The sequence below is a fragment of the Prionailurus bengalensis genome, chromosome B3 (genome assembly GCF_016509475.1).
Source record: "Prionailurus bengalensis isolate Pbe53 chromosome B3, Fcat_Pben_1.1_paternal_pri, whole genome shotgun sequence".
Lineage (NCBI taxonomy): Eukaryota > Metazoa > Chordata > Mammalia > Carnivora > Felidae > Prionailurus > Prionailurus bengalensis.
This window is the reverse complement of record NC_057355.1, coordinates 114,319,205-114,344,294: the sequence shown is the minus strand read 5'-3', so window position 1 is coordinate 114,344,294 and position 25,090 is coordinate 114,319,205. Positions and strand designations below refer to the sequence as shown.

General features: G+C 42.7%; 1 protein-coding gene across 2 annotated transcripts; it reads right to left on the bottom strand.

Moving 5' to 3' along the window:
* Positions 1–14,767: 14,767 nt before the first annotated feature.
* On the bottom strand, positions 14,768–24,151 carry RDH12 (retinol dehydrogenase 12). 2 transcript variants are annotated; one of them, XM_043556440.1, is made up of 7 exons: positions 23,927–24,151; positions 22,147–22,265; positions 21,503–21,658; positions 20,741–20,845; positions 19,722–19,931; positions 17,780–17,969; positions 14,768–15,611 (listed from the first exon to the last, which is right to left on the bottom strand). In XM_043556440.1, exons 1-7 carry the CDS (start codon positions 23,992–23,994, stop codon positions 15,509–15,511), a joined length of 951 nt encoding a protein of 316 aa, XP_043412375.1. In that variant the 5' UTR covers positions 23,995–24,151; the 3' UTR covers positions 14,768–15,508. The 2 variants fall into 2 exon arrangements, with proteins under 2 accessions (XP_043412375.1, XP_043412376.1); XM_043556441.1 differs by having other exon boundaries at positions 23,951–24,131.
* Positions 24,152–25,090: the final 939 nt, after the last annotated feature.

The following is a 25,090-nucleotide window of genomic DNA, read 5'->3' as shown; positions in this document are numbered from 1 at the left end:
GTTTCTTGCCTTCATGACTGTTTTGTGATGTCTCGCTCTTACCCTTCCCTTCCTTTTTGCTTTGTGTTCTGTGTGAAAAGAAAACGTGGGTGGGGAAGCTCAGATGGCCTTCAATTCTTGAACTTTCTCAAAATGATTCCCATCATAACTAATGACTCTTTGGTTAGAATTTATTTCAAGTTTCCAATGTGTTCAAAACTGTGAGTGTACTCTCTACCACCAGAAAACTTTTTTTCTTCAGTTGGGTTTGTAGGTAGAAATAGGTTATACATTCATCAGGTGTAAATGGTAAGTGAAAAGTCCCTCCCATTCCTGGCCCCTCAGCCCAGTGCCTTCCCAGAGGCCATCATCGTTACCAGTTTCTAATGTATAGTTCCAGAGCTATTTTATTGCATAAACAAACAGCAATGACTAAAGTATTCCATGGCCATATAAAGATATGCCATAATTATTTAACCATTGTCTGTTGGGTATTTTAGGTCATTGCCATATTTCACCACCACAAATTATGCTGCAGTGAATTATCTCATCCAGAATACCCTGGGTCAGGGGTGCCTGGGTGGCTCAGTCACTTAAGCATCTGACCTCAGCTTAGGTCATGATCTCATGGCTTTTGAGTTTGAGCCCCACGTTGGGCTCTGTACTGACAGCTCAGAGCCTGGAGCCTGTTTCTGATTCTGTGTCTCCTTGTCTCTCTGCCCCTCTCCCACTCACGCTCTGTCTCTCTCGCTCGCTCTCTCTCTCTCTCTCTCTCTCTCTCAAAAATAAATAAACATTTTAAAATACATAAAAAAGAAAAAGAATAGCCTAGGTCAGAGGATATGTGCATTTGGCAGATACTGCCAGCTGTCTTCCAAAGAGATCATACCAATTAAACTCTCCCACCAGCAGTATATAGGACAGAGCCTGCTTTCTCACACCCTTGTCTCAGTAGATCCCAAACTTTGTAGCTCTTTGCCAGTCTGGTAAATGAAAAATTTGGTACTCTGAAAAGTTTTTTAAAGCTATTCGTCATTTTTCAAATTGTGTGTGTCTTTTTAATGTCAACCAAATTATGAATCTTCAAAACCAAGCATAGGGTCTTTGCAGAAAGTAGAACTCAAATTTAGCTTGTTTTCTTGCCATCCTCTTAGAGCGTGTGTTTGCAGTATAATGCTTGAGCCATGGACTTTAACGTTGCTGCCGTTATCTCCTTTCTCCAGAAACTTATCTCCTCGAATTTCTCTTTAAAGAAGAACAACAACAGCAACTTCAGAAACAAACACAACAAATAAAAACTGATGAAAGTGGACCTGAAAATTATCTGTTATGGACATGGCACAAGATGTGTCACAACACAGATAATTAGAACACCCAATCTAAATCTAGGATATGGGACCACGGACTATGTTTAGAAACCTGAGACACTCCAGAGTTACCAGATATCTTTGGCTGGAGCTTAAACAAAGCAGGTCAAATGCTATTAGACTCTCTTCATACCCAAGCAACCAAATATCAATAGTCACATAACCCAAAGGTTATGGCCTTTTCTTGGTCATCATCCTCTCTTCTACAGTAATAATGTTGACTGACCCATTAAAACTTCCAGTTCTTTTACAACAAATTCATTCCACATGTGATTACCAAAAGGCTTCTCCGGTGGAATCCTTTCCTGTTCCATTTCTTCATGTTGTTATTTCTTTCACCACCTACCAGTCTCTGGTCTGCCATTATCAAAACCCTTTCTTCAGGCTCATTTTAAGTGCCATTTCCTCTACAAATTACTTGCTTCTCGGGCTATACTTCCTCTTCTTGCCACTTAAAGGCTAAAATTCTTCAAAGTTCTATCCATTCTCTCTTGACATTTAATACTCTCCCATACCATCCCATAACTTCAGCAGTCATCTTGGTTGGCTGAGTTCTAAACCAAATTTGTCCCTCTTAACTCCTTTCCACATCACACCTGCCTTTTGATTGCTTCTTGAAGTCACCCACGTGGCTAACCTGTAACTAAAAATATCAAGTCCAAAATGGAACACATTCTGTTCCACCTACAAACCTGATCTTCCTCCTTTGATGAATATTGGTATTACTGTTATTACTGTTATGCATGCTGCCGGGGTTAGCAACCTCAGGGTTTCTCTGTATTGACTATTCACCCTCCTCATTCAAACATTTAGATACTTACCTCAAAAATAAATACCTCAAATACCTCAAAAACAAGTAAATAAACATTAAAAATATATATAAATAAACGAAAGATCTGATGGTGGCCTAAGGAAATCTATGATCTAAGAGGCAGACAAAGGAGGAGCAACTGGGCAAGAGATCCCAGAGGGAGGAGGAAAACCAGGAGAATGGAGGTTATAGAAGTCAAGGAAGTAAGTGTTGACTTCCAGTTTCCACATGGCTCTTTTTACTCTTGAAAACCACCTCCAAAGAGCCAAGGAGAAACAAACTGTAAACAAACATACTTCCAAACAGAAACTCTATCTTTGATAAACTAGGAGACAACTGTTAAGAAAAATTCACAGGTCGCCTGGGTGGCTCAGTTGATTGAGTCTGATTTTAGCTCAGGTCATGATCCCAGGGTCATGAGATCAAACCCCACATCGGGCACCATGCTGAGCGTGGAGCCTGCTTAAGAGTCTCTCTCTCTCCCTCTCTCTCTCTCTCTGCTCCTCCTCTGCTCGCTCGAATGCTCTCTTTGCTCTCAAATAAAATTTTTTAAAAATCACAATATGAAGATTTTTAAATGGATGGAGAGACACCTCTTCTGCTGTAGAAGGTGGAAAGGAAAAAAATATGAGTGGGATACAGATAAGTTTGCTGGTTTGGTAGCAGAAGGAGGGAGTTTATGACTAATGGCTTCCATGTTCTCTATGAAGTCAGAGGAAAAATCACCTGTTAAGAGCTCAGGTTTGCTGGTGGGTTGAGTAACTTGAGAAGTTAGAGAAGACATGAACTATGTGTGTGTTGTGAGCTCAGAGGCAGTATACTGTGACGTTTTTGAAGCTTATGTGGGCCTCTGTGAGTAAAGGAGTCACTGAGAGTTGTATTGTGGGCTAGGGGGTAGAGGGACAGGTTTCTGTTAGCATTTTTATGCGAGTATTGCTAGTAAATTGCCTAAAGAGATCTCAGAGGACCTTAAATTCCCATGGCTCATGGTTTGGGTTTGTTGGGGTTTTTTTCCCTTTTTTTCTCATTCTAAATCAGCATCCATTTTTGTACCAAATTTTGTGTCTGTAATTTTGTATTCTCTTCTTAAAGGTGGTCCCACAAGTTGTCTAAGCTTCCATGGATCCATCCTTTACTGTGGGGGAACAAGTGATCAGGTAGCACTGAAGTCAGCTGGCACTGATGACCAGCAATTGATGATCTGGTGGTCCTGCCAGGTTGAGTAATGTCCTCCAGTAGCATATAGAAATTGGAGAGTTGGATTCTTCCAGGCTTGGCTTTTGCCAGATCGGTGTGATCATGGGACAGGGGAATTGGCAAGGGGAGCTGGAGAAGGAAGTTGTGGTTGGGATGTTGGAAGGTAACCTATCAGAGGAGCGGCAAGTTCATGTGTTGACAAGGTGTCCAGGTGTGGTCCTTGTCATGGGAAAGGGAGACTAAAGAGGAGTGGAGAAGATCAGAGCTGAGGAAGTCAAGAAACTGAATCTGCGTGGACATACAGCACACTTTGAAACACTGGTGCTTTGGGCAACCCATAGGCACCCACGATTATCACCCTCCTACAGTATCATGACGCTATCTGAGTTAGATACGTCCTGTCTGATCACACTCTCTCAAACACTTTATGAGGCAAATGTCTCATATGTTCAGTAAACACTCAATCTTTCTTTCATGCCACATTGAAATTAAACCTCTATGGTAGACAGGGGCCCTGGCATATGAAAGGGGCCTCTTTTTTGAGAATTCCCAGAGCTGGACTGCCAGTGCCCATCTCAGAGCTATGTGAACAGTGGCGCCCTTAGACCCCGGCAAGAAGTGCTTCTTCTCAGTCACGCACTTTTAAAAGCCCTACATTTCACAAAAACGCACATAAAAGCAGTAAATTTATGGGGCGCCTGGGTGGCTCAGTCAGTTAAGCGTAAGCAACAACTTCGGCTCAGGTCATAATCTCTCGGTTCATGAATTGAAGCCCCTCGTCAGGCTCTGTGCTGACAGCTCAGAGCCTGGAACCTGCTTCGGATTCTGTGTCTCCCTCTCTCTCTGCTCCTTCCCCACTTGTGCTCTGTCTCTCTCTGTCTCTCAAAAATAAATAAACATTAAAAAAATAATAATAAAATTTTTAAAAAGCAGTAAATTTATTTCCGAACGTATGGACATCTCTGTTACTTGGGCTCTGGTGCTTAGTTCAGACTTAACTTGACACCCTCAAGATAAGCTCTCGTGCTGAACACTATAAAAGCCCCCAGGGAAACAAGTCATGGCTGCTTCAGAGTTCCGGAAGGATTTGAACAGAGGAAGCAACTGGGGACAATAAAGGCCAATTGGGCACATTGTTTCTCAGCATGAGTATTAGAGATGCTTGCATTAGAATGGGTATTGGGGCGCCTGGGTGGCTCAGTTGGTTAAGCATCCAACTTCGGCTTTGGCTTAGGTCATGATCTCACAGTTTGTGAGTTCAAGCCCGGGTCTGGGTCTGCGCTGACAGCATGGAGTTTGCTTTGAGCTCTGTGTCTCCATCTCTGTCTGCCCCTCCCCCACTCTCTATCTTTCTGTCTCTCTTCCTCTCTCTTTCCAAAATGAATAAACATTTAAAAAATGGGTATCATTTTCAGTAGTGCTGAGTGTATTTTTTCTTGTCTCTTCGTATTCCAGTGTGTGTATGTTTGCAATACTTGTATCTGGAAGCTAAATAATAAACAATTCATTTTACCTTTAAATTGATAGATGTGTGGGTGTAGAGGAAACAAGAATGAAGTATAATATCCATTGTTTACACTGGCAACAAAATGGACATTGAATAGTGTTTTGTTTTCTTTTGTTTTAGTTTGTTTTGAGAGAGAGAGAGGGAATGAGCAGGAAAGAGGTGGAGTGAGAGGGGGACAGAGGATCTAAAGTGGGCCCTGTGCTGACAGCAGAGAGCCCAATGCAGGGCTCCAACTTATGAATTGTGAGATCATAATCTGAGCCAAAGTTGGACACTTACTCCACTGAACCAGGTGCCCCAGAATCTTGAATAGTTTTATTTTTATAAAAATTCATAGAATTAAATTTTCTTTAAAAAAAAAATTTTTTTAACGTTTATTTATTTTTGAGAAAGAGACAGAGTGAGAATGGGGAAGGGACAGAGAGGGAGACAAAGAATCCGAAGCATAGAATTAAATTTTCAAAAGCTTAAAGATTTAGCTTTACTTAAATAAACTTTATTTAAAATGTTGATATTCATAGCTATACTGTATTTTGCCCTTTAATTTGGGTATATAATTTAAATATTCTAGAAGAAAATAACGTAAGACATTTAAAGTAATTTTTATTTTTGCATTTCTTTAATTTACATTTTTATGAAAGCATATTTAAATTGCATTGATTTTAAATACAATTACATTTTGTATTTTTTAAATTCTTTAGGTAACTAATAATAACTTCCACTAGAACATAAAATATTGGATGATTACAACAACATAATTAGTGATTTTATTGAGATGAAAGCCACGTGGAGCAGAGCCACCCCTCACTTTCACCCCATTGGACTGTGAAATGAATAAGAAATAAGTTTTTATTGTATTAATCCAGTAAAGATTAGCATTGTTTGTTACAGCAGTTAATCTACTCCTCCTATCAGAACAAGTTGTACGTCATGTTCTTTGATCTTCTCAGCTGATTGTTTTGGTTAAGAGATATCATATATCCATATGTAGAAAAAATAGATTATACACAAACTAAAACTTGGATAAACACCTGTGAAAGTATTATAGCCACAACTACTGAGACTCTCTACTAGGATGTTAGATTAATTAACCTTGTTGAGACTGAAGTTAGTGAAAAATGACAAATCTGTGGAGTGGAGAAAAATATACTGAAAGCAGAGTCAAAATGTCACTTTACCGGTAAGGAAATTGGAGGTGATGAAAGTAGGTCAGGAAGACATCTGCCTTAGGTCAGGAGTAATGATGGGGGGAATATATGTAAAAAATGACAGAATTTGGGGCACCTTGATGAGCTCAACCATTTAAGCATCCCACCCTTGATCTTAGCTCAGGTCTCAATCTCAGGGTTGTGAGCTCAAGCCCCACACTGGGCTCCACACTGGGCACAAAGCCTTCTAAAAAAAAAAAAAAGGAAAAACTGGCAGAACATTAGCATTTTTATATGGCCCAACACAATAATGTTGTATCAGGACATCGATTTCAACAATAAAGACCATTTGTTGTGTCCTATGACAATAAGTCACAAGGGAGGATAGTTCCAGACTTGGTTAATTCCGTGACTCACTAATTTATCATCAGCACCCCAGGTCCTTTCCACCTTTCCCTCTACCATTCTCAGCATGTGAGCTTAGTCTTTGGACCACCTCAGCTCCACTCGTGACTCAAGATAATTGCAGTGGTTCAGATATCATATTCAGCCATGACAACATCCAATAGAAGAAGACAAAAAATTTCTTCCTGTGTCTCACTTTTTGGTCAATGTGGAAGCCTCTACCAGAAGTTACCAATAAGTATCCTTCCATATCCCATGGGCCATGATTGAGTCACATGCCTTTTCCATAACTAATTACTTCCAAAGGAATTGTGATCACCATGATTGCCTTGGACCAGCAGTCCAAGGACCTTTGCCCAAGAATACAACAATTAAATATGAATCTCTCAGGTAAGACCTAGGCATTGGCATTTTATGTTTTAAAATACACCTAGGGTTGGGCACCTAGCCTGGATGACTCAGTAGGTTGAGTGTCCAACTTTGGCTCAGGTCATGATCTCACCATCTGTGGGTTCAAGCCCCGCCTCGGGCTCTGTGCTGACAGCTCAGAGCCTGGAGCCTGCTTCAGATTCTGTCTCCCTCTTTCTCTGCCCCTCCCCCACTTGCTCTCTGTCTCTCTGTCTCTCTGTCTTTCAAAAATAAACATTAAAAAAATAATTTAAAAAAAATTTTAAATACACCTAGGGTTGAGAACACCACAATGAGTTAATCAGTCAACACCAGTCACAGACACAGTGGCAGCCCACAGTGTCTACTGAAAGTATTAATTTTTACTCATTAGTGTATAGTTGACGTGTAGTATTATTTTCAAGTGTGCAACAGTGATTCAACATTTATATACATTAAGAAGTGGTCACAGTGATAAGGATAGCTACCATCTGCCACCATACAAAGTTGTTACATATTATTGACTATATTCCCTATGCTGTACATTAAATCCTCATTGTTTATTTGTTTTATAACTGGAAGTTTTTGCCTTTTTATCTCTTTCACCTGTTTCATTCATCTTCCCCCCCACCTGCCCACCTCCTTCTGGTAACCACTAGATAGTTCTCTGTACCTGAGTCTGTTTCTTTTTCTTTTTCTTTTTAATTTTTTATGTCTATTTTTGAGAGAGAAAGAGAGAGCACAAGCAAGGGAGGGACAGAGAGAGGGAGAGGGACAGAAAGAGAGGGAGACAGAATCCGAAGCAGGGTCCAGGCTCTGAGCTGTCAGCACAGAGCCTGACACGGGGCTCGAACCCACAAACTGTGAGATCATGACCTGAGCTGAAATTGGACGTTTAACCGATTGAGCCACCCAGGCGCCCCATCTGAGTCTGTTTCTGTTTTGTTAGTTTATTTATTTTGTTTTTTAGTTTGCACATACAAGCAAAATCATACGGTATTTATCTTTCTCTGACTTATTTTACTTAGCATAATATCCTCCAGGTCTGTCAGTGTTGTCACAGATGGCAACATTTCATTCTTTTTATAGCTGAGTAATAGTCCACTATGTATGTATACACCACCTCTTTATTCACTCATCTATCTGTGGACACTTGGGTTGCTTCCGTGTCTTGGCTATTGTAAATAATCTTGCAATGAACATAGGAGTGCATATACCATTTTGAATGAGTGTTTCTGTTTTCACATAAATACTCAGAAGTAGAATTGCTGGATTATATAGCAGTTCGTTTTGTTTTGTTTTTTTGGTAGTTCTATTTTTAAGTTTTTCAGGAACTCCATACTCTGCTGCACTAATTTGCATTCCCACCAGCAGGAAATCATTAATTTCTAATTTCCAAGTAAAATATTCTGGTTTTTTTTTTTTTTTAAATGAAATGTATGTTCTATCAATCCTTCCCAGGGGCAACCTCTTTTGTATTCATTAGATATGATTTTAGACCTTTTTCTGTGCTTTTACAAACTTACATATGCACCCACAGAAAATATATGGTATCTTTTTATATGTGTGTAATCTTTAAATATAAATCTTATCACCTGCACACATTCATCATTCTCCTATTCACCAATGTAGCCAATAACTCATGTCTGTATGTATATATGTGTGTGTATCATTTTTAATATAATTATTTTTGGAGTAGTTATCCCAAAAGCAAGTATACTAATACTCCATTGTATGATTATATCAAAGATTAATTTTCCCCAATTGGACACTTCGATTGTTTCCAACTTTTTAGTACAAAAAAATGCCTCTTTGCATATATACACTAATGTTACTATAGATACTAAGAAGCAGAATTTTCTGAGTAGAAGTGGCTTCACCATTTCTTCCACTCATATCAGCAGTATATAAAAATACCTATTTCCTAGACTTTTATCAACATTTGCTAAGCTCTGTCCTTTTTGACAATCTATTGAAAAATGATACTGTTATTGTTTTAATTTGTAGTTCCCTGATAACTACTAAGATACATTGGCCATTTTTATTTCTTTTTTTTTTTAATGTCTTTTTTTAACATTTATTCATTTTTGAGAGACAGAGACAGAGCACGAGCAGGGCAGGGCAGAGAGAGAGAGAGATGAGACACAGAATCTGAAGCAGACTCCAGGCTCTGAGCTGTCAGCACACTGTGAGATCTCACAGACTGTGAGAACCCACAAACTGTGAGATCATGACCTGAGCCAAAGGCAGATGCTTAACCAACTGAGCCACCCAAGCTCCCCTGGCCATTTTTATTTCTTCTGTGAATTTCCTGCTTCTATCTTTTTTTTAAATTTTTTTTTTACATTTATTTATTTTTGAGAGACAGAGAGAGACAGAGCACAAGTGGGGGAGGGGCAGAGAGAGAAGGAGACACAGAATCCGAAGCAGGCTCCAGGCTCTGAACTGTCAGCATAGAGCCTGACACCGGGCTCGAACTCACAAACTGTGAGATCATGACCTGAGCCAAAGTTGGACGCTTAACCGATTGAGCCACCCAGGGTGCCCCTTGCTTATATCTTTTTTTAAATGCATTTCTTTTATTTTTTTTTTTAAGTAATCTCTATGCCAAATGTGGGCTTGAACTCATGACGTCAACATCAAGAGTCATATGCTCTACTGACTGAACCAGCCAGGTGCCCCCCTCCTGTTTATATCTTTTGAAAGTACTCTGTCAGGTATTCTATCTTGTTCTTATTGAGAAGTAAAAGTTCTTTATATAATATGGCCACCACTTTTGTATCTGATATACATCTGTCACTGCAGCAGATGCCGTGGCATGCCAACCAGATTCCCCACTTCAGAAATGAAACACCTATACCCCAGATGCTGAGAGGGTTGGCAGCTAACAGCTCTCAGCTGTGTCTCTCTCTCTCTAGAACTTACCCTCATCAGAAAGAGCCACCTTGCCCAGGTTATGTCCCCTCCCTGGAAGCTGTCCACATCCAGTAACTGGGCAGTGTGGGTCTATAAAGGCCACCCTTCTTTCCTCAATCCAGGATAACTCAGTTCCAGAGCCCCCTGTGGGTTTAGGATCATCTAAGCCTTTGTTGTGACTGCACCACTGTTCCACTCCACCCTCTGCCCAACCCTGTTTCCATTACACCCCATGGTTATTGTTCCCAAGAATACTCCCAGCAAGCTCCCTGTGTGCTAATGTCCATCTCAAAGCCTATTTCCCAGTATACCTGGCCTGCATTACACATGTTTACCAATATCACTTGAGTTTTAACGTTATTTCTGGTGTGTTATTTTTTTATTATCTATTTATTTTAAATGTTTATTTTTGAGAGAGAGAGAGAGCATAAGCCAGGGAGAGGCAGAGAGAGAGGGACACAGAGGATCGGAAGCGGCGCTCTGTGCTGACAGCAGAGAGCCCAATGTGGGGCTCAAACTCATAAACCATGAGATCATGACCTGAGCTGAAGTCGATGCCTAACAGACTGAGCCACCCAGGCACCCCATCTGGTGTGTGTTTTAGATGTATCCCTTTTTTCCCGTATGCATTTTGCTTTTCATGTCTTAAAAAGGCCTTCCCTATTCTAAGGGCTTAAAGATATTCTCCTACATTTTCTTCTAATATTTTTGCTTTTTTTGCATGAAATAGAGAATCTAACCTTATGTTTTCATTTAGATAGTTATTTGTCTAACATTATTGAATAGTCCATGTTTTTCTCATTGATGTGAAATGCCACCTCTACATTTGCCACATCCTTACATTACTCTTCCCCCTTACCATAGCTAAATACTATGTGTGAGCATCTGACCCCTGCCAAACCTCAGGTTCTTTTAATACGAAATATAGAAAATTGCTGCAGTGTCTCTTTAATGATGGACTCCACGAGGTGTGAGGCTTGACAGTTTTCAACAGTCAAGCTTCTTGCCACTTAACTCTGAAGTGAAGTCCACATCCAAAGAAAAGCAAATATTGTAGAGAAGGAGGCATGGTGATGCTTGATGCTTGAGTTCTGGTTATTTCTGAGATTCATCCCTGCCCTTTCCCACTATTCATATCCAACCCTTCCTTGAATTTATGAGCAAACTGTTCTGCTTTTTGGCTTAAGCTTGCTCAAAATGGATGTCTAGCTTGTAACCAAAACAGGCCAAATACACACGGTGTGTCTGCCAAGGCTCAGAGGCATAGCAACACGGAGTACAGAGCTGAGTTGGACAAGGGCTAGGTGTCAGCCAAAATCTGTGACAGCTAGTCATCACTTAGGTCATCTGTGCCCTGGAACTGTTTGCTTCTTGACTTTTATGTTTCTTCGGTTTCCTTTTCCTCTAGTTTCCCAGACAAGTTTCATCTTTACGAAATTTAGGCAGGTCTCAGTTGAGTCAAAGGGAAAAATTTTCCACACCTGGGCTAGGCTAGGTAAGGGTTTCCAAGCATAACAGAAGCCAGGATCATGAAGGCAGTGGGCCTGGAGCAGCTAGAGAAGCACGTCAGGGCAGAGAAGTCCGGGATGACTGTAATCCCTGAGTCCTCCTCCACAGGATCTTGTCTCCCGTATCCTGAGGGGCACTCTGCCAGGCAGGAAGGCATATCCATAGCATGAGTAAAGTGGAAGGAAAATGGCCTCTGTGGTCATGGGAGAAACTGAGAAGTGGAGGTTGAATGATGATAACCCATCCACTCCCAGTGTTGTTTGTGCTGGGCCAGGGCCTTTCCCTTGCTTGGTTGGTAACTTGGGACAAGTCTTTCTAAAAAGATGACAGGAGGCCAGGGCTGGCACTTGTTCCTTGTCCAGGCTGAACAGACTAGACAAAGCTGGTGTTGAGCAGGAACCTATACGGAGGCACGATGAAGTCTGAGCACATGGCATTACAGAGAAGTAGGGCTGAGAGAGGTTGTGTCTCACAGGAGCACCTGAAGGCCACGAGAAATGGTTGAGTCTGGATCCGAACAAGGGGAACAACTATTGTTTTATATTATGAAAATACCAACAACATGTAAATCAATATACACACCTAATTTTTTCCCTCATTTTTAGCATTCTTTGCTGTTCAGTGCTCATATATTTGGTGTTAGGCACAAATGCATCCAACTATCTGAAATAGGATAGAAAACTTCAGATTGAAAATATTTTCCCTGACCAAATAACACTTCACAGGTTTCTTTAAGTGAGAGGCAGTGTAGTATTGTGGTTAGGAGCAACTGCCCTGAGCCCTCTGCCACTTTGAGCTGGCTGAGAGCTGTGCCACATGCCAAGGATGGCAGGAAATAATGCACATTTCAAGTAGAGTCATTCTTCAGGAAGGAAGGGATAGTATGGAGGTTATAATTAGGGAAGTTGCATTGGAGCAATTTCCATGTTTTCCAGAGACCAGGGTTAGATAACAATGCAGGGAATGCCCCCCCTTGTCCCCAAGTCCAAAAGTTAAGAGGAAGAATTTCTCCACCAGACACCATGACCTTAAGGTCAGCCCTCAGCCCCCAAAGTTCCTAAGGCCATTAGCCTTGAGGGGAGCAAAGTCCTTTCCTTTTGGGTGCCAGATTCTCGTGCAAAAATTCTCATTGCTTTCATCTGTCTCCCCAGCTCACCCAGGTTCCTCCTAGCATTAGACCCTGGGATCTTATATTCAAGCTGCCTGTCTTGCCCTGAGTTCTAGGTTCTGCTCCCTTGCTGTTAGAGTACCAATACCCAACCTCTGTACTCCAGATTGAGGCTAAAAGCACCCTTGCCCCCCCCCCCCAATTGGCCCCATGGTCTCTGAGTATCTTAGAAAATGTACAAAGAGGTTTTTCAGATTCAGATATTTGACACAAATCAAGAGTAGTATAACCTTCATCAAACCAATCATACTAGCAAGTAACCTGGCAAACATGAAAAGTTCATAAAATGTAATAGCCCAAAGGATTCCAAACACACATAATGTAAAGATTCCGTGTATTTTTAGGAACAATCTTTTGAATGTGAAAGCATTGTCTCTCTGAAAAAGATGTCCTACAGATAGAAGACTCCAATTTAATAAAAATGGCTAAACTTGAATGAGTGATAGTGGAGGAACCCAGCCTTGGGAGCGGGTTTACTCACGAACCGTGTACCACCAATACCAGTGTTGCCTAGATGTGGTAATTGGAACCAACTCTTTGTAGCTGATACCTGGTTTTGTTTCTTCTACCTACAGCCAGCCCCCTCTGAAGTGCATAAGTGTCCCACCCCAAGCCCACCCCTCTTGCTTCAATGTGCCAATGCTTATTAGTGCTTAAACTAGCACACAGGTGGGAGTCCTTGCTCTCATACCCATTGTCTGCTTGTTCTCCTTACTGTGCAGAGAGCAGCTCTGCACACTTACCTTCCACAGCCCACACTCCTGCTTTTTGGTTTATGCTTGTTCCTGCAACCCAGAAGAGACATCCAGGATCATCCATGCCCTGCAATGCTCTTCACCAGCCTTGCCTCCTACCCTTGCGTGACATTTGGCTGTTTTGTTTTTTTCCTCTCTTTTTTCCCCTCCAGTCTTCACCAGGCTTTTCATCAGACCCAACAGCCTATGAGCACAGACTGTAGGTCCCAATAGCAAGCATATATTGGTTGCTTCCCTAGTACTATCCCCCCACCCACCCCTTTGCCCCTTCATGTTCCCAGATTTTTCCTTGGAATTTTTTGCTTCCCCCACCGTGGGAAGCAATACAGCATAGCAATTAAGAGAGCAGATCCTGGAGTCAGACTATGGGGGGTGGGGGGGTCCATTCCACCAATTATCAGCTGTATGAACTTTGGCCAACTACTTAACTTCTCTGTGCTTCATCAGTAAAATGGAGATAAAAATAGAGAGTTCGTGTGAGGGCAGCTAATCCTAATTAATGTAAGTGCTGTATGTTAGCTACTATTCTTCCCCACTGGGTGGGGATGGCGGGATGGCCCCCAGCTCAGGTGTGGATAATGACTGACTTAAGCCAATTAACATAGCCCATCTGTAGTATCCATTCAGGCCAATGAGGCACAAGGAGATTTGCTGGGGCTTCAGGAAAGAAAAGCTTCCTCTTTTTTTCAGGACCGTTTCTCTTTCCCTGATTTGCACAAACCAACTGTAAGAAGACATTTGTGAGACAACGAGGGAAACTTGAACTCCAAGAATTAACTTATATTCAAAAATTATTAATGTTCTCGGGAGTGAAAACGGCATTGTGGTTTTGTAAAAAACAAAGGTTCTTATTTGGATATGCACATTATTTATGGGCGAATGTACAATGTCTGGAATGTGCTTGAGAATATTCCATGTCACGTCCAGAAAAAAATGTCATGGAGGAAATAGACAAAAAAAGATTGGCAAAAGTTACTGGATGATGGGTAGGTACATGGGGATTCATACTACTTGTTACATTTTTATCTACTTGAAAATCTAAGGAATAAAAAGGTTTTTTGAAAAGTCTCCTTGCTATGGAAGGAAAGGGTATTTTTGTCATCCAGAGGCCCTTTGGATGCTTTAAAACTAGAACCAATAACATGATTTCCTGTGTCAATTAGCTGACAGATGGGGCACATCTGCACCTGCCTTTTCTTGGTGAACTTTAGCACTTGAGAGAAGCAGCAGGTGGCCCGGAAACACAGCATAAGAGAGCAAGGGAGGCCAGGAGAGACATCAGCTGCAATTTTTGGTCAAGGGTTTATGAGGGCTTGGTTTTTCTAAATCTATGTATCAAACTAAAAGAAATCCTATATTACCTCTGACCTTAATCTGTAGGGGATATCAGCATCTGTGTGATTTAAATCCCTTCTGTTACATGTTCTGTGATAAAATCGGAGAGCTGGAAGAAACTGGAGAAAATACCCAACTGAGCCATCTTATTTTGCACTCAGATGTGATATTAGAAGATTATGGTTGGTTGGGTGAGATACTACTCACTAAACTAGAAGACTGGCTTCCCCACTTTGTTGCATTTCTCCCTTGCTACGCTGACAAAATAAATAAGGCAATAAGATGAATGCACAGACTTTATTTTCTCTACAAATTTAGGTAAAGGCAACTTTGTAGAAGGAAACTATCTACATGTTCAAAAATGAGAAAGCCCAAACTTACTCAGTATTATATGTTAATTATATCTTAATAAACCTAGCAAAAAAAATTTTTTTTAACTTCTTAAAAAGAACCAGAAAGAGAAAATGGGAGGGTCCAGCTTCATGCAGTGGCTCCAGGATGATCAGAGAAAGAAACTAAAGTTGGCCAAGGATTAGCCATGATTTTCCTGAGTTGGTCCAGACTCCAGAGTTGTGACTAGTATCTCAAAGAGAGATCAGTCCGGAGTTTGGGTCTATAGTCCCTGGAAATACAGTGTATAACGCTGACGCTCCTGTCACCTCAGCTGAGCATGCTTGCTGGCATTTCTGGTATTGGTGAGGAAACTGACCTAATTTTCCAGGCTCTTCTGCCATCCTTGTGCCCAGCCTGGCATCTGTGCAGCCCTCCTGCCCGGAGAGGGCAGCTGACTCTGCAAGCCTTGGAGAAGAATTCTCTATAGGTGTGAACATCTTGTGCCATGGAACAGCCTCACAAGAGAGTTGGGTGTGCAAAGTTTTCCAGAAGAAACAGGAGAATCGGAGCAGGACAGGATCCTCAACAGCAGCCAACCAGGAGGACAACCCTTCAGAACTGGCCTTTTCCTTGGTCCCGTTTCAGTATGATGTGGACTAGGCCTGATAAAGCTGTGGCTCTTCCATCAGCACTACTCCCACTGGATTCCTAGAAGCTCACAGCTGACATTCCACAAGCGCTCAGCTGTTTCATTATCTCGGGCCCTTGGAGACACCCAGGTCCTCTTGCAGTCACTGGAGGGCAGAGAAACAGCATGAACGTCCAGGAGTGGAAATGGACAGTCTGGAAAAGTTTTTGACCTCTTTATCAGAATATATTTCTTTTTTGCTTTAAAAAAAATTTTTTTTATTTTATTTTAGAGAGGGACAGAGAGAACAAGCAGGGTAGAGAGGCAGAGAAAGAGAGAGAGAGAGAGAGAGAGAGAGTCCTAGGCAGATTCCATGCTGAGTGCAGAGCCTGAGTAGGGCTTGATCCCATGACGCTGGGATTATGACCTGAGCCAAAATCAAGAGCTGGATGCTCAACCGACTGAGCCACCCAGGCACCCCCAGAATATATTTCTAAATGTATAAAATATTTGGATGAAAAGGAACTAATTGTATTGAAATTCAGTTTTGAAATATTTTAAAAACAGGGGCGCCTGGGTGGCTCAGTCGGTTAAGCGTACAACTTCAGCTCAGGTCGTGATCTCATGGTTGGTGGGTTCAAGCCCCACGTCGGGCTCTGTGCTGACAGCTCAGAGCCTGGAGCCTGCTTTGGTTTCTGTGTCTCCCTCTCTCTCTGCCCCTCCCCTGCTCACACTCTGTCTCTCTCTGTCTCTTGAAAATAAATAAATGTTAAAAATAATTAAAAAATAAATGAAATGAAATGAAATGAAATGAAATGAAATGAAATGAAATGAAATGAAATATTTTAAAAACAGCTTCGTGGTAAAGTGATCCACAGGCTCCTTTGTTAATGTGCTCTGTAACAAGAGCTAGTGCTGGGGCCGACAGCCACCTGCTTGTAAAGTGGCAGTGAGCAGAAGTGACATCGTGAGACACCTGCAACAACTGCCAGGGGATGTGAAAATACTTAGTTTTATTGGTGACAAAGTCATAGGTATCCCTGCTACTCTAGAAGGTGACGGCCGACATTGGTTATCAAAGTGAAATGTCAAATTTCAGATGGAGATTAGTGAAAATGAAGATGCAATTACCTTCCTGTCCAAGTTCACAGACCCCTTGAATTCTATCCATGGACCCACTTGTGCCCCATGAACCCCAGACTAAGTACCCTGTTCTCTTTTGGAGGGAGCAGGGGACTGGAAGCTAGACAGATTGGGAGGTGGGGGCAGAACACAGTGTTCATGGTGTTTTTCTTTAAATAGTATTTTGTTTTGGGGGTGCCTGGGTGGCTCAGACAGTTGACCATTCAACTCTTGATTTGGGCTCAGGTTATGTTCCAAGACTTTGGGTTCAAGCCCTGTGTCAGGCTCTGCACTGATAGTGCAGAGCCTGCTTGGGATTCTCTCTCTCCCTCTTTCTCTACCCCTTCCCCTGCTTATGCTCTCTAAATAAATAAATAAATAAATAAATAAACAAATAAACAAACTTAAAAAAAAAAAAGATTCTCTTTCTCTCTCTCCCTGTGACCCTCTCCCCCACTCGTGTGCACACTCTCTCTCTCTCAAACAAAAAAAAGAGTACCAAACACTTTCAAGAGCTTAAGCAACTTTAGCTATTATTTATCCATTCTTCTACTGTTGGGCACTGAGGTCATTGCCAATGCTTCATTTAATAAATGGTATACCAATCAGCAGCTTTCAGCAAACAGGAAAGAATAGCAGACTGGGATGGTTCAAGCCATGGAATGGGAAGGAGACTGAATCTTGCCCTTCCTTTTATTCCCAACATCTGAATTCCCATTGAGTTTGTGGCAAGACTCAACAGTGAAATGTCTATTTCTGTTATTCCAACAGATAGTACCACTCTTGGCAGCATTGGGGGACAATGGGGAGAGGTGACCTTGCCCCAGCGCTTTGTGCTAAGTTGTATTAAAGAATTTATTAAAGAAGTCAGCCAAAAGCTTCAAGGAGGAGAAAAAGGATCCAGAGGAAGCCCTCTGGATGTTCTTTCCAAAGCATAACCAACAGGGACAGTCTGGCGGCCCTCAGAAAGCCACAAAACTTACTGAAAATGTGGCACACAGTTATAAAACAGAACCATAAAAGCAGCTCTTTTCAAGTTTCTAATGTAAGCTCCCTTGGAAAAGTAACAGCATTTGATGTGCAGGCCCAACCTAAACCTGGATTCCATTATCACGCACAAACTTGGCCACTAGGGCAGAGTGCAGAGCCCAGGGAGCCCTGTGCCTTACCGCATACAAACTGGTGGAGAAAACCCGTGCCGCCTCCACACACCTGAAGTACTTGCCACTCAACGGCTCCAGGCCCTCAGCCAGGGCACAGTGCAGGCTGGTCTGCGCCCCCTCCCGTGCCGACTTGACGAAGGGGGAGAAGATCCGCCAGAGCAGACACAGCAGAAAGGAGTGCCGGATCAGCTCAGAGCTGACCACGCCTGGGTGCACAGCGTAGGTTGTGACCCCTGTGCCTGGGGCAAAGAAAGCACAGTTAGCCCAGGGACACATCGGAGCCCAAAGAAACAGCTCATCTCCTGTGGAAAAAAATGCACAAATGAGAAGGGACTCAGAGAACAAAACCCCGGGTTCAGAAGGTACCTCTCCCAGCCAAGTAGAATCTATCTCTTCCAGAAACATCTATAGCCTTCTCAGCCTTCTACGTTCCACAAGGAGTTCTTGATTGCAGATCCTTCCATTTGAATGCCACTTTTACTCTGTGGCTTAAGTATTAATAGTAGAAACAACCACATGTAGTAGTAGGAAGAGTAGTAGGAGTAGTAGTATCAATTATGGATAGTAGTATCTTTGAAATTTCTATAGAAGGAGCTTAGGGGAAGCGACTTGTTGGGAGGTAGGAGGCTGGAAACTTGTTTTGAGCTGTAATTGTTGAGCAAGCACATTTTATGGGGGGGGGGTACTTTGAGGGGTATTGATAGAGATAATGGAGGTTACCATCGTCCCAAGACACCACTGGTACCTCTACTATCTTTAGTACTTATTATGTGCAAAGGCTATGCTGCCTGCTTTACGTGTATCATTTCATGTAATTCTCCATGAGTCTTGTAAGGTGCCCATTTACAGTTGACATAACTGAACTCTTGTCACAAAGAAGTTGAGTAAATTGCCCATGGTCATACCTAATAGGCTGCAGGGCCAAGGTCTGAACTCTGAGGAAGAATAAAGAGCATAGACTCTAGAGCTAGACTATCTGCATTTGAATCCTGGCTCAGCTAGGAAACTTTCTTGGTCAAGTTTCTTAATATATCTGTAGTGAGATATATCTATCTCTTCATTTGTGGAGTGGGGGAAAATAATAGCACCTACTTCATAGGTATGTTGTATTAAATGAGTTTAGACATGTATAATATATGGCACACACAAAACTCTCAATTATTATTGTCATTATTATTATTTCTTCTAATAATTACCGTATTCTTCTACCTTCTGTATTCTGATAGTAAATACCATTGTTCCCAAACTCTGGCTTATTCCCTGTGGCAAATGGTCCCCCAGGTTTGCAGATGTCAAGGCCAGCAACTCAGCAAAAACTTCAGGGGAGCACAGAATCATAGGATTAAGTGAAGCCTCGCCTCATTTTACAGCTGAGGGAATGAAGTCAGGGGAAATTAAAGGGACATGCACATATACACAGGTGGATCATATGTGGTACACTAAGAGCTCAGACCCAGGGGGCCAAAATCCAATTTGGTCTCTCTGACTCTAGGTAGAGGCAGCCCTGTAGCTTAGCTCACCATGTGAACCTCAAGGCAAATTTCACACACAGAAGGAAGCACCCTGGATTTAAAGCAGAGTACCCATATTCCAGTCCTGACTCCTCCACTTGCCATGTAACCTTGGGCTAGCCACTTCTTGAAACCTCAGCTTGGATCCATAAAATAGTAATAAGAGTACCTGCCCTGCCTATTACAAGAGGTTGCTGTGAAAAGTCAAATAAGATGGTAAATAGGAGAAAAGATGTGACATAAATGAAAGGTAACTTTATAGATTCCTAACCCCTGTTCAATTTTAAGTTTCCCAGGAACAAGACTTATTTTTAGTCTGTTTATGACCTTGTTCTCCTTAGTGTGTAAAGCTATCATTGAAATGCGCATGTTTGATATCTTGACTTCACAAGTTTCTGTGAACCTCTAATCTAAACAGAACCTCTAATCTAAACGGAAGACCGTTTGCTATCTTCACCCTGGCCCTTTCTCCAGACTTACCTTGGAGCCTCCTGGCCAGCTCACGAGTAAAAAGCACATTAGCCAGCTTGCTGTGGCAATAAGCGAAACCTCGGCTATAGCGCTTCTCACCCTGGAGGTCATGGAAGCGAATCTTGCCAGCATGGTGGACTACCGATGACAGGTTCACCACCCGTGAAGGAGTGGACTCTTTCAGCCGCTCCAGGAGCAAGTGGGTAAGAAGAAAGTGGCCTGTGAGGAGAGCCAGCAGGGGAGATTGAAGAGTGGGGTGACAGCTCAGGCTTAGGGGTGGGAGCTGATGATAGGACTTCAGCATTAACTCCCTATCTTCTGGGCGTGAACAAATTATATGCTGTGATAACTCAGTGCAAATGATCAGTCAGAGTGAGTGGATTCCTCAAGGCAAGGGCCAGAGCTAGACTATAGGCAAGGCAATATAGACTTGATCTGTATTTATTTGTCCCTCTGCCCTGTCCCAGTCAGGAGAAATGCCTCCTGATGGCTTCCAACCACCCTCTGGCCATGATCACACAACTGAGGGCCCAAATACATTTATGTACAGAAGGAAGGATGGAATAGTAAGGTTAAAGTAGTTTGCCTAGGACCAGAGAACATGTTCCATGAACTCCTCACTAGAGCCATGAACCCTGAACCCCAGCCTTATTCATACCTCAGACCCTCAAGATCTGTCTCCTCTGTAGCCTAGCCCTTGACTTGCTTGGTCCTTAGTTATAAATGTGACCCCCGCCAGCCAAACACAGATTCCTGCACCCTGCATGCCTGGTCCTGCATGGGAAGGCTTGCACTACCACGGTCCCATCCACGAATGACATTCTTCTTCCTGGTGTCTCCAAGTTTTGGGGCTTCTTAATGGTATGAGTAGGAGGATCTCACTTTTTGTACTGGTCAGGAGAAGGATAGTAAACAAAACCCCCAACTCTATGAAACTCACTAGAGATTCTCAGTACTGGTATAGGGCCATCTCCCTACAGAAAACAAGATGGGGTTTTCTTGCTTTCCAGTCACTCAAAAATACTTACCTAGGTGGTTGACTCCCAGGTGGGTTTCAAAGCCATCAGCTGTCTTAGAATATGGACACATCATCACCCCTGCATTGTTGATCAGAATATGGAGCTGCTTTTCCTCTATAAAGTATAACCAAGGAGACCCTGAAGTTAGCAAGGAGCCCACTAGCTGCCTGTTGTAATCCTGAGTATTTGCTTCTTTCCCTTCAACCTATCTCAGTGATATTCAATAACCACGGTCATTGGATTTCTAAATTTAGTTATTGATATCTGCCTGGACATTCATTCATTCATTCATTTAGCAAATGTGCACTAAGTACTAACGCTGGGCCAGGCTCACTCAGCTATGCGCTGGACACCCAGTCATAAAACAAGACAGACATAGTCCCTGTCTTGCATAGATTTCATAGTCCTTGGTAAAAGCTAGTCATTTTCCAAGAGACAGAAAAATGTTGGCAGCAGCACAACTTCATTTAGTGCCTGTGGCACAGAAGGTTGATTCTCAGGATGAGAAAAGAGAGTGGCATCAGGGCCACACCTTGATGCCAAGGTGCAAGCCCAGACAGAGAGCCCAGCATCCCCATTGCTGAGGAAAAAGATGATAAGGATCCTGCCCAGCTTGTCCACCACCAATTCCTTGCCCTGCTGGTTCATGTGGCAGAACCTGTCCAGTGAGATCGATGGTGGTTCTGATGTAAAGGTCACAGATGATACAGGGTGGAGCAATCAGTCCCACACCCAGTTTCCTGCTTTTCTGTCTACTCACAGGGGCCTTACCTGCTAGAAAGCCCTCAGCAAAGGCTCGGATGGATTTGGTATCAGATAGGTCCAGTTTCCGCACCAGCACCTGGGAGTTCTTTGTATCAGCTCGGATTTCACTGGCTGCAGACTCTCCCTTCAGTACATCTCTGCAGGCAATATATACTCTGGCTCCTGGGGCCAAAACAAAGACAGGGCAACATGTTCAAACCCTAGGCTGAAAAAGAGGACGTGAGCTTGAGACCGGTGGACAGAACATTCTCCTAGCCATCCCTAAACAGTGAGTGGCTATATTGCCATCTCAGGGTTCTCACAAGTGAACTACTCAGACCCTTTGCTGTCAGCTTAACCCTAGGCTGGGAACCCTGGCTTTTACACTCTGGTATTTAATGTGGCTTGGTATCTACCTTCAGAATAGCTGATTTGAGCAATATTTACATGGACATCATTATTTCCCTTATACAATAGGGAAGGAGAAGGGAAGAAGGTTTGTTTAAGGGTACAGAGTAAGTTGATGCCAGAGCTGGACTTGAATCCCAGGTTCCTTGAATTTCTGACCAGAACCTCCAAGCCCAGGAGGAAAGACAAGGAAATGTGGGCAGAATCCCCAGTGATAAAGGCAGGAGGCACTGTCCTATGAACACAGAAGGGGAAGGACTTGCCTCTGCGAGCGAGTTCTCTGGCCGTCTCCTTGCCAATGCCTGTGTTGGCACCAGTGATCACCACTACCTTCCCAGGAAGTTGCACGTTTGATCTACAAACCCCACCAGCAAAGAACTTCCTATAGGCAAGGGAAACAAAAGGAAACCAAAAGCATTCATGCATTATCCTTCCCAATTCCAGACTGAGATCAACATAAAATCCATCCATCCTCAAAGAGAAATTTCTTTAAGTTGTCGTCAGGAGACCCAAAAAAGTGAATCTTCAGGGGACACTCTTTTCCCATTAGGTATCCTGCTCATTGGCTCAGGTTGTAAGATCATGTGCCCAGAAACTACAAATGATCATTTGGACGAAGTGAATAAGTGCTCTTGAGCCAGGGCCAATGGAGACCTTCCTTGTTAGATAACACAGATACCTAGCTTTTATCTCTAGAGGTTCCCAGAGGTCAGCTTCCTCCTCTAACCTGCATTCAAAACATATGCATGATGAGCATTAGTAGAATCAATGGTCCTGAGCCCTAGGTCTTCAATAAGCATCAACAGTGAGTAATTGATTAACAACACTTCAAGAGTTCCCATATACATATATGGCTCTTGGGCTGCTTTCCAGTTTTAGAGAGCTGACATCTTCAGAGGCTTTCTGCCATCCTACTAGAAATTCCATTCTAGCCATCAGCACACAGACAGAAACCTCTTTTGTTCAGACATCTGTACAGAGAGCATCCTTTCACATAAAGTTGACTTGACAAGTTCTGAAAAAGAGGGTGGGAACAGGGGAGAACTAACATTTCCTAAGCATCATCTGACTGGCACTAGGCACTAGGCTAGGCACTTTCCATAGAGAACTTATTTTAATCCTCTCATTCTGTTAGTATTCCCCTTTTACAGAGGAGAAGACGGGGGTCAAAGAAGTTCAAGTCATTTGCTAATGGTGGCAAAATTAGAACTTAAACCTGGTTTCTATGCCAGGACCTAGAGCAACACTCTGTTTCTGATGTGTTCATTTATCTTCTTTATTGTCGGCATTTTTTTTAATGTTTATTTATCTTTGAGAGAGAGACAGACAGAGCACAAGTGGGGGAGGGGCAGAGAGAGAGAGAGAGAGAGAGAGAGAGAGAGACAGAATCTGAAGCAGGCTCCAGGCTCTGAGCTGTCAACACAGAGCCCGACAAGGGGCTTGAACCGTGGATCATGAGCTGAGCCGAAGTCAGATGTTTAACCAGCTGAGCCACCCAGGTGCCCCTATTGTCAGCAATTTTTTAAATTTTCACTCAGAACACACATTTCTTTGACACCTCCAGAAATCCCACAGCAGAAAAGCCATCCCAAATCATTAGTCGAGGGTAGTCTCAAAGGTAAGAGAGTTTGTTTCCTTTGAAAAATTTCTGGTACTTAACAATGAATCTTTCAGCAATGACCTCCCATGGTAACCCAGCAGGGCAACCTTGAGTAGGAGCAGTGAAGAAAGGACATAGGGACCTTCAGAGAAACCCAAGGGAATAAAGTGATAGAGCAAGCACTCCTACCTTGATTGTCTGTCATAGAGTCAGCTATCCACTAGCATCAGAATTTAAACCAGCCCCTTCTCTCCCAGCCCCAGGTGCTTCCTTCTCAGTTTCATAACTACCTCCTTCCTGCTTTCTCTGCCCTGACTTTCTTTCCCTCAGCCTCCATCCCTTTCTCTTCTTTCAGCAGCTGAGAACTCATCTACTTACAAGCTCTGTGGCTCCCAATCCAGGACTTTGCAAAATATTCCATGAGTTACTGAATTAAAACAAACCTGATGGATGGAGCTATCACATACAGGAAAGAAAGGAAGGAGGTGAGCAGTCCCAAGACAACCAGCATCTTTTCAACTTCTTTAGTTGCTGCCGCTTTAGCAAAAGCACCTTAGACTCCAGGTCTGGCTCAAGCTCCTGGTCTAACTCCAACTCCTGTCTGCTTCACGCTGCCTCTCCTCCTCTAGTTCCTCTCACTCCTGGGCACTCAGCAGCAGCAAGGCTCTATCTGAGCTTAGCCCAGAATCCTATTTAAATCCGAGCTGTCAGAGCACAGCCTGCTGGGAGATGTAGTTCTCGGGGAAGAAGATGGAGGAAAGAGCAGTACTTCAAACTTACTGGCAAAGGGAATGGGGGAAAACTAGAGCAACTACCGGCTAACTCCCCACCCTCGGTTATTTCTCTTATTTAGGGAATGTGTTCTCCCAACCACGCCTACCTCTACTCCTGCAAGACAGAATATTTTTAACTTTAGCAACAGACCCCATGACACTTGGAATACAAGTGTGATTAAAATAGAAAAGAAGGGGGGCGCCTGGGTGACTGAGTCAGATGAGCGTCCAACTCTTGATTTCAACTCAGGTCATGATCCCAGGGTCATGGGGTCATGCTCTACATTGGGCTCTGAGCTGACAGTGCAGAGCCTGCTTGGGATTCTCTTTCTCCCCTTCTCTGACCCTTCCCCACTCACTCTCTCTCTTTCAAAATAAATAAATAAACATTTTTAAAAATAGAAAGAGAAGGTAGAACCCCCCCAGAAGAATAGTGAAAGAAGTCAGGAGAGTAGTCTCCTTTGGTGGGAAAGGGATAGAGACTGGGAGGGGGCATGTTGGGAACCTCTGTGGGGATAAGTGTTCTGTTTTTTGAGGTGGGTACTGGTTACAGAAGTGTGCTCATTTTGTGAAAATTCATTGAGTCAAATGCTTGATTTGTGCACTTTTCTGTGTTTTATGTTATGTATCAATAAAGTTAACACATACGTGTACATGCCAAGGAAAGAGTTTCAGTGCATGGGCTCTAGAGTGGACTTCCTGGTTCAGATCCCAGCTGATCTACTTACAAGCTCCATGGCCCTGGGTAAGTTATTCAGTTTCCTCACTGTGCAATGGGCATGGTAAAAAAAAAAAAAAAAAAAAAAAAAAAAGATATACCTACTTGTTTTAAGT

What these genes read in the sequence shown, in the direction of transcription:
- RDH12 (XM_043556440.1), bottom strand. Translation starts at nt 23,994, where the DNA reads ATGCTGGTTGTCTTGGGACTGCTCACCTCCTTCCTTTCTTTCCTGTAT. An exon ending in GCTGGCCAGGAGGCTCCAAG is followed by an intron (nt 17,970 to 19,721) that starts GTAAGTCTGGAG and finishes TCTTTGCCCCAG; the next exon opens with GCACAGGGGTCACAACCTAC. An exon ending in TTGAGTGGCAAGTACTTCAG is followed by an intron (nt 15,612 to 17,779) that starts GTGTGTGGAGGC and finishes TCTGCCCTCCAG; the next exon opens with TGACTGCAAGAGGACCTGGG.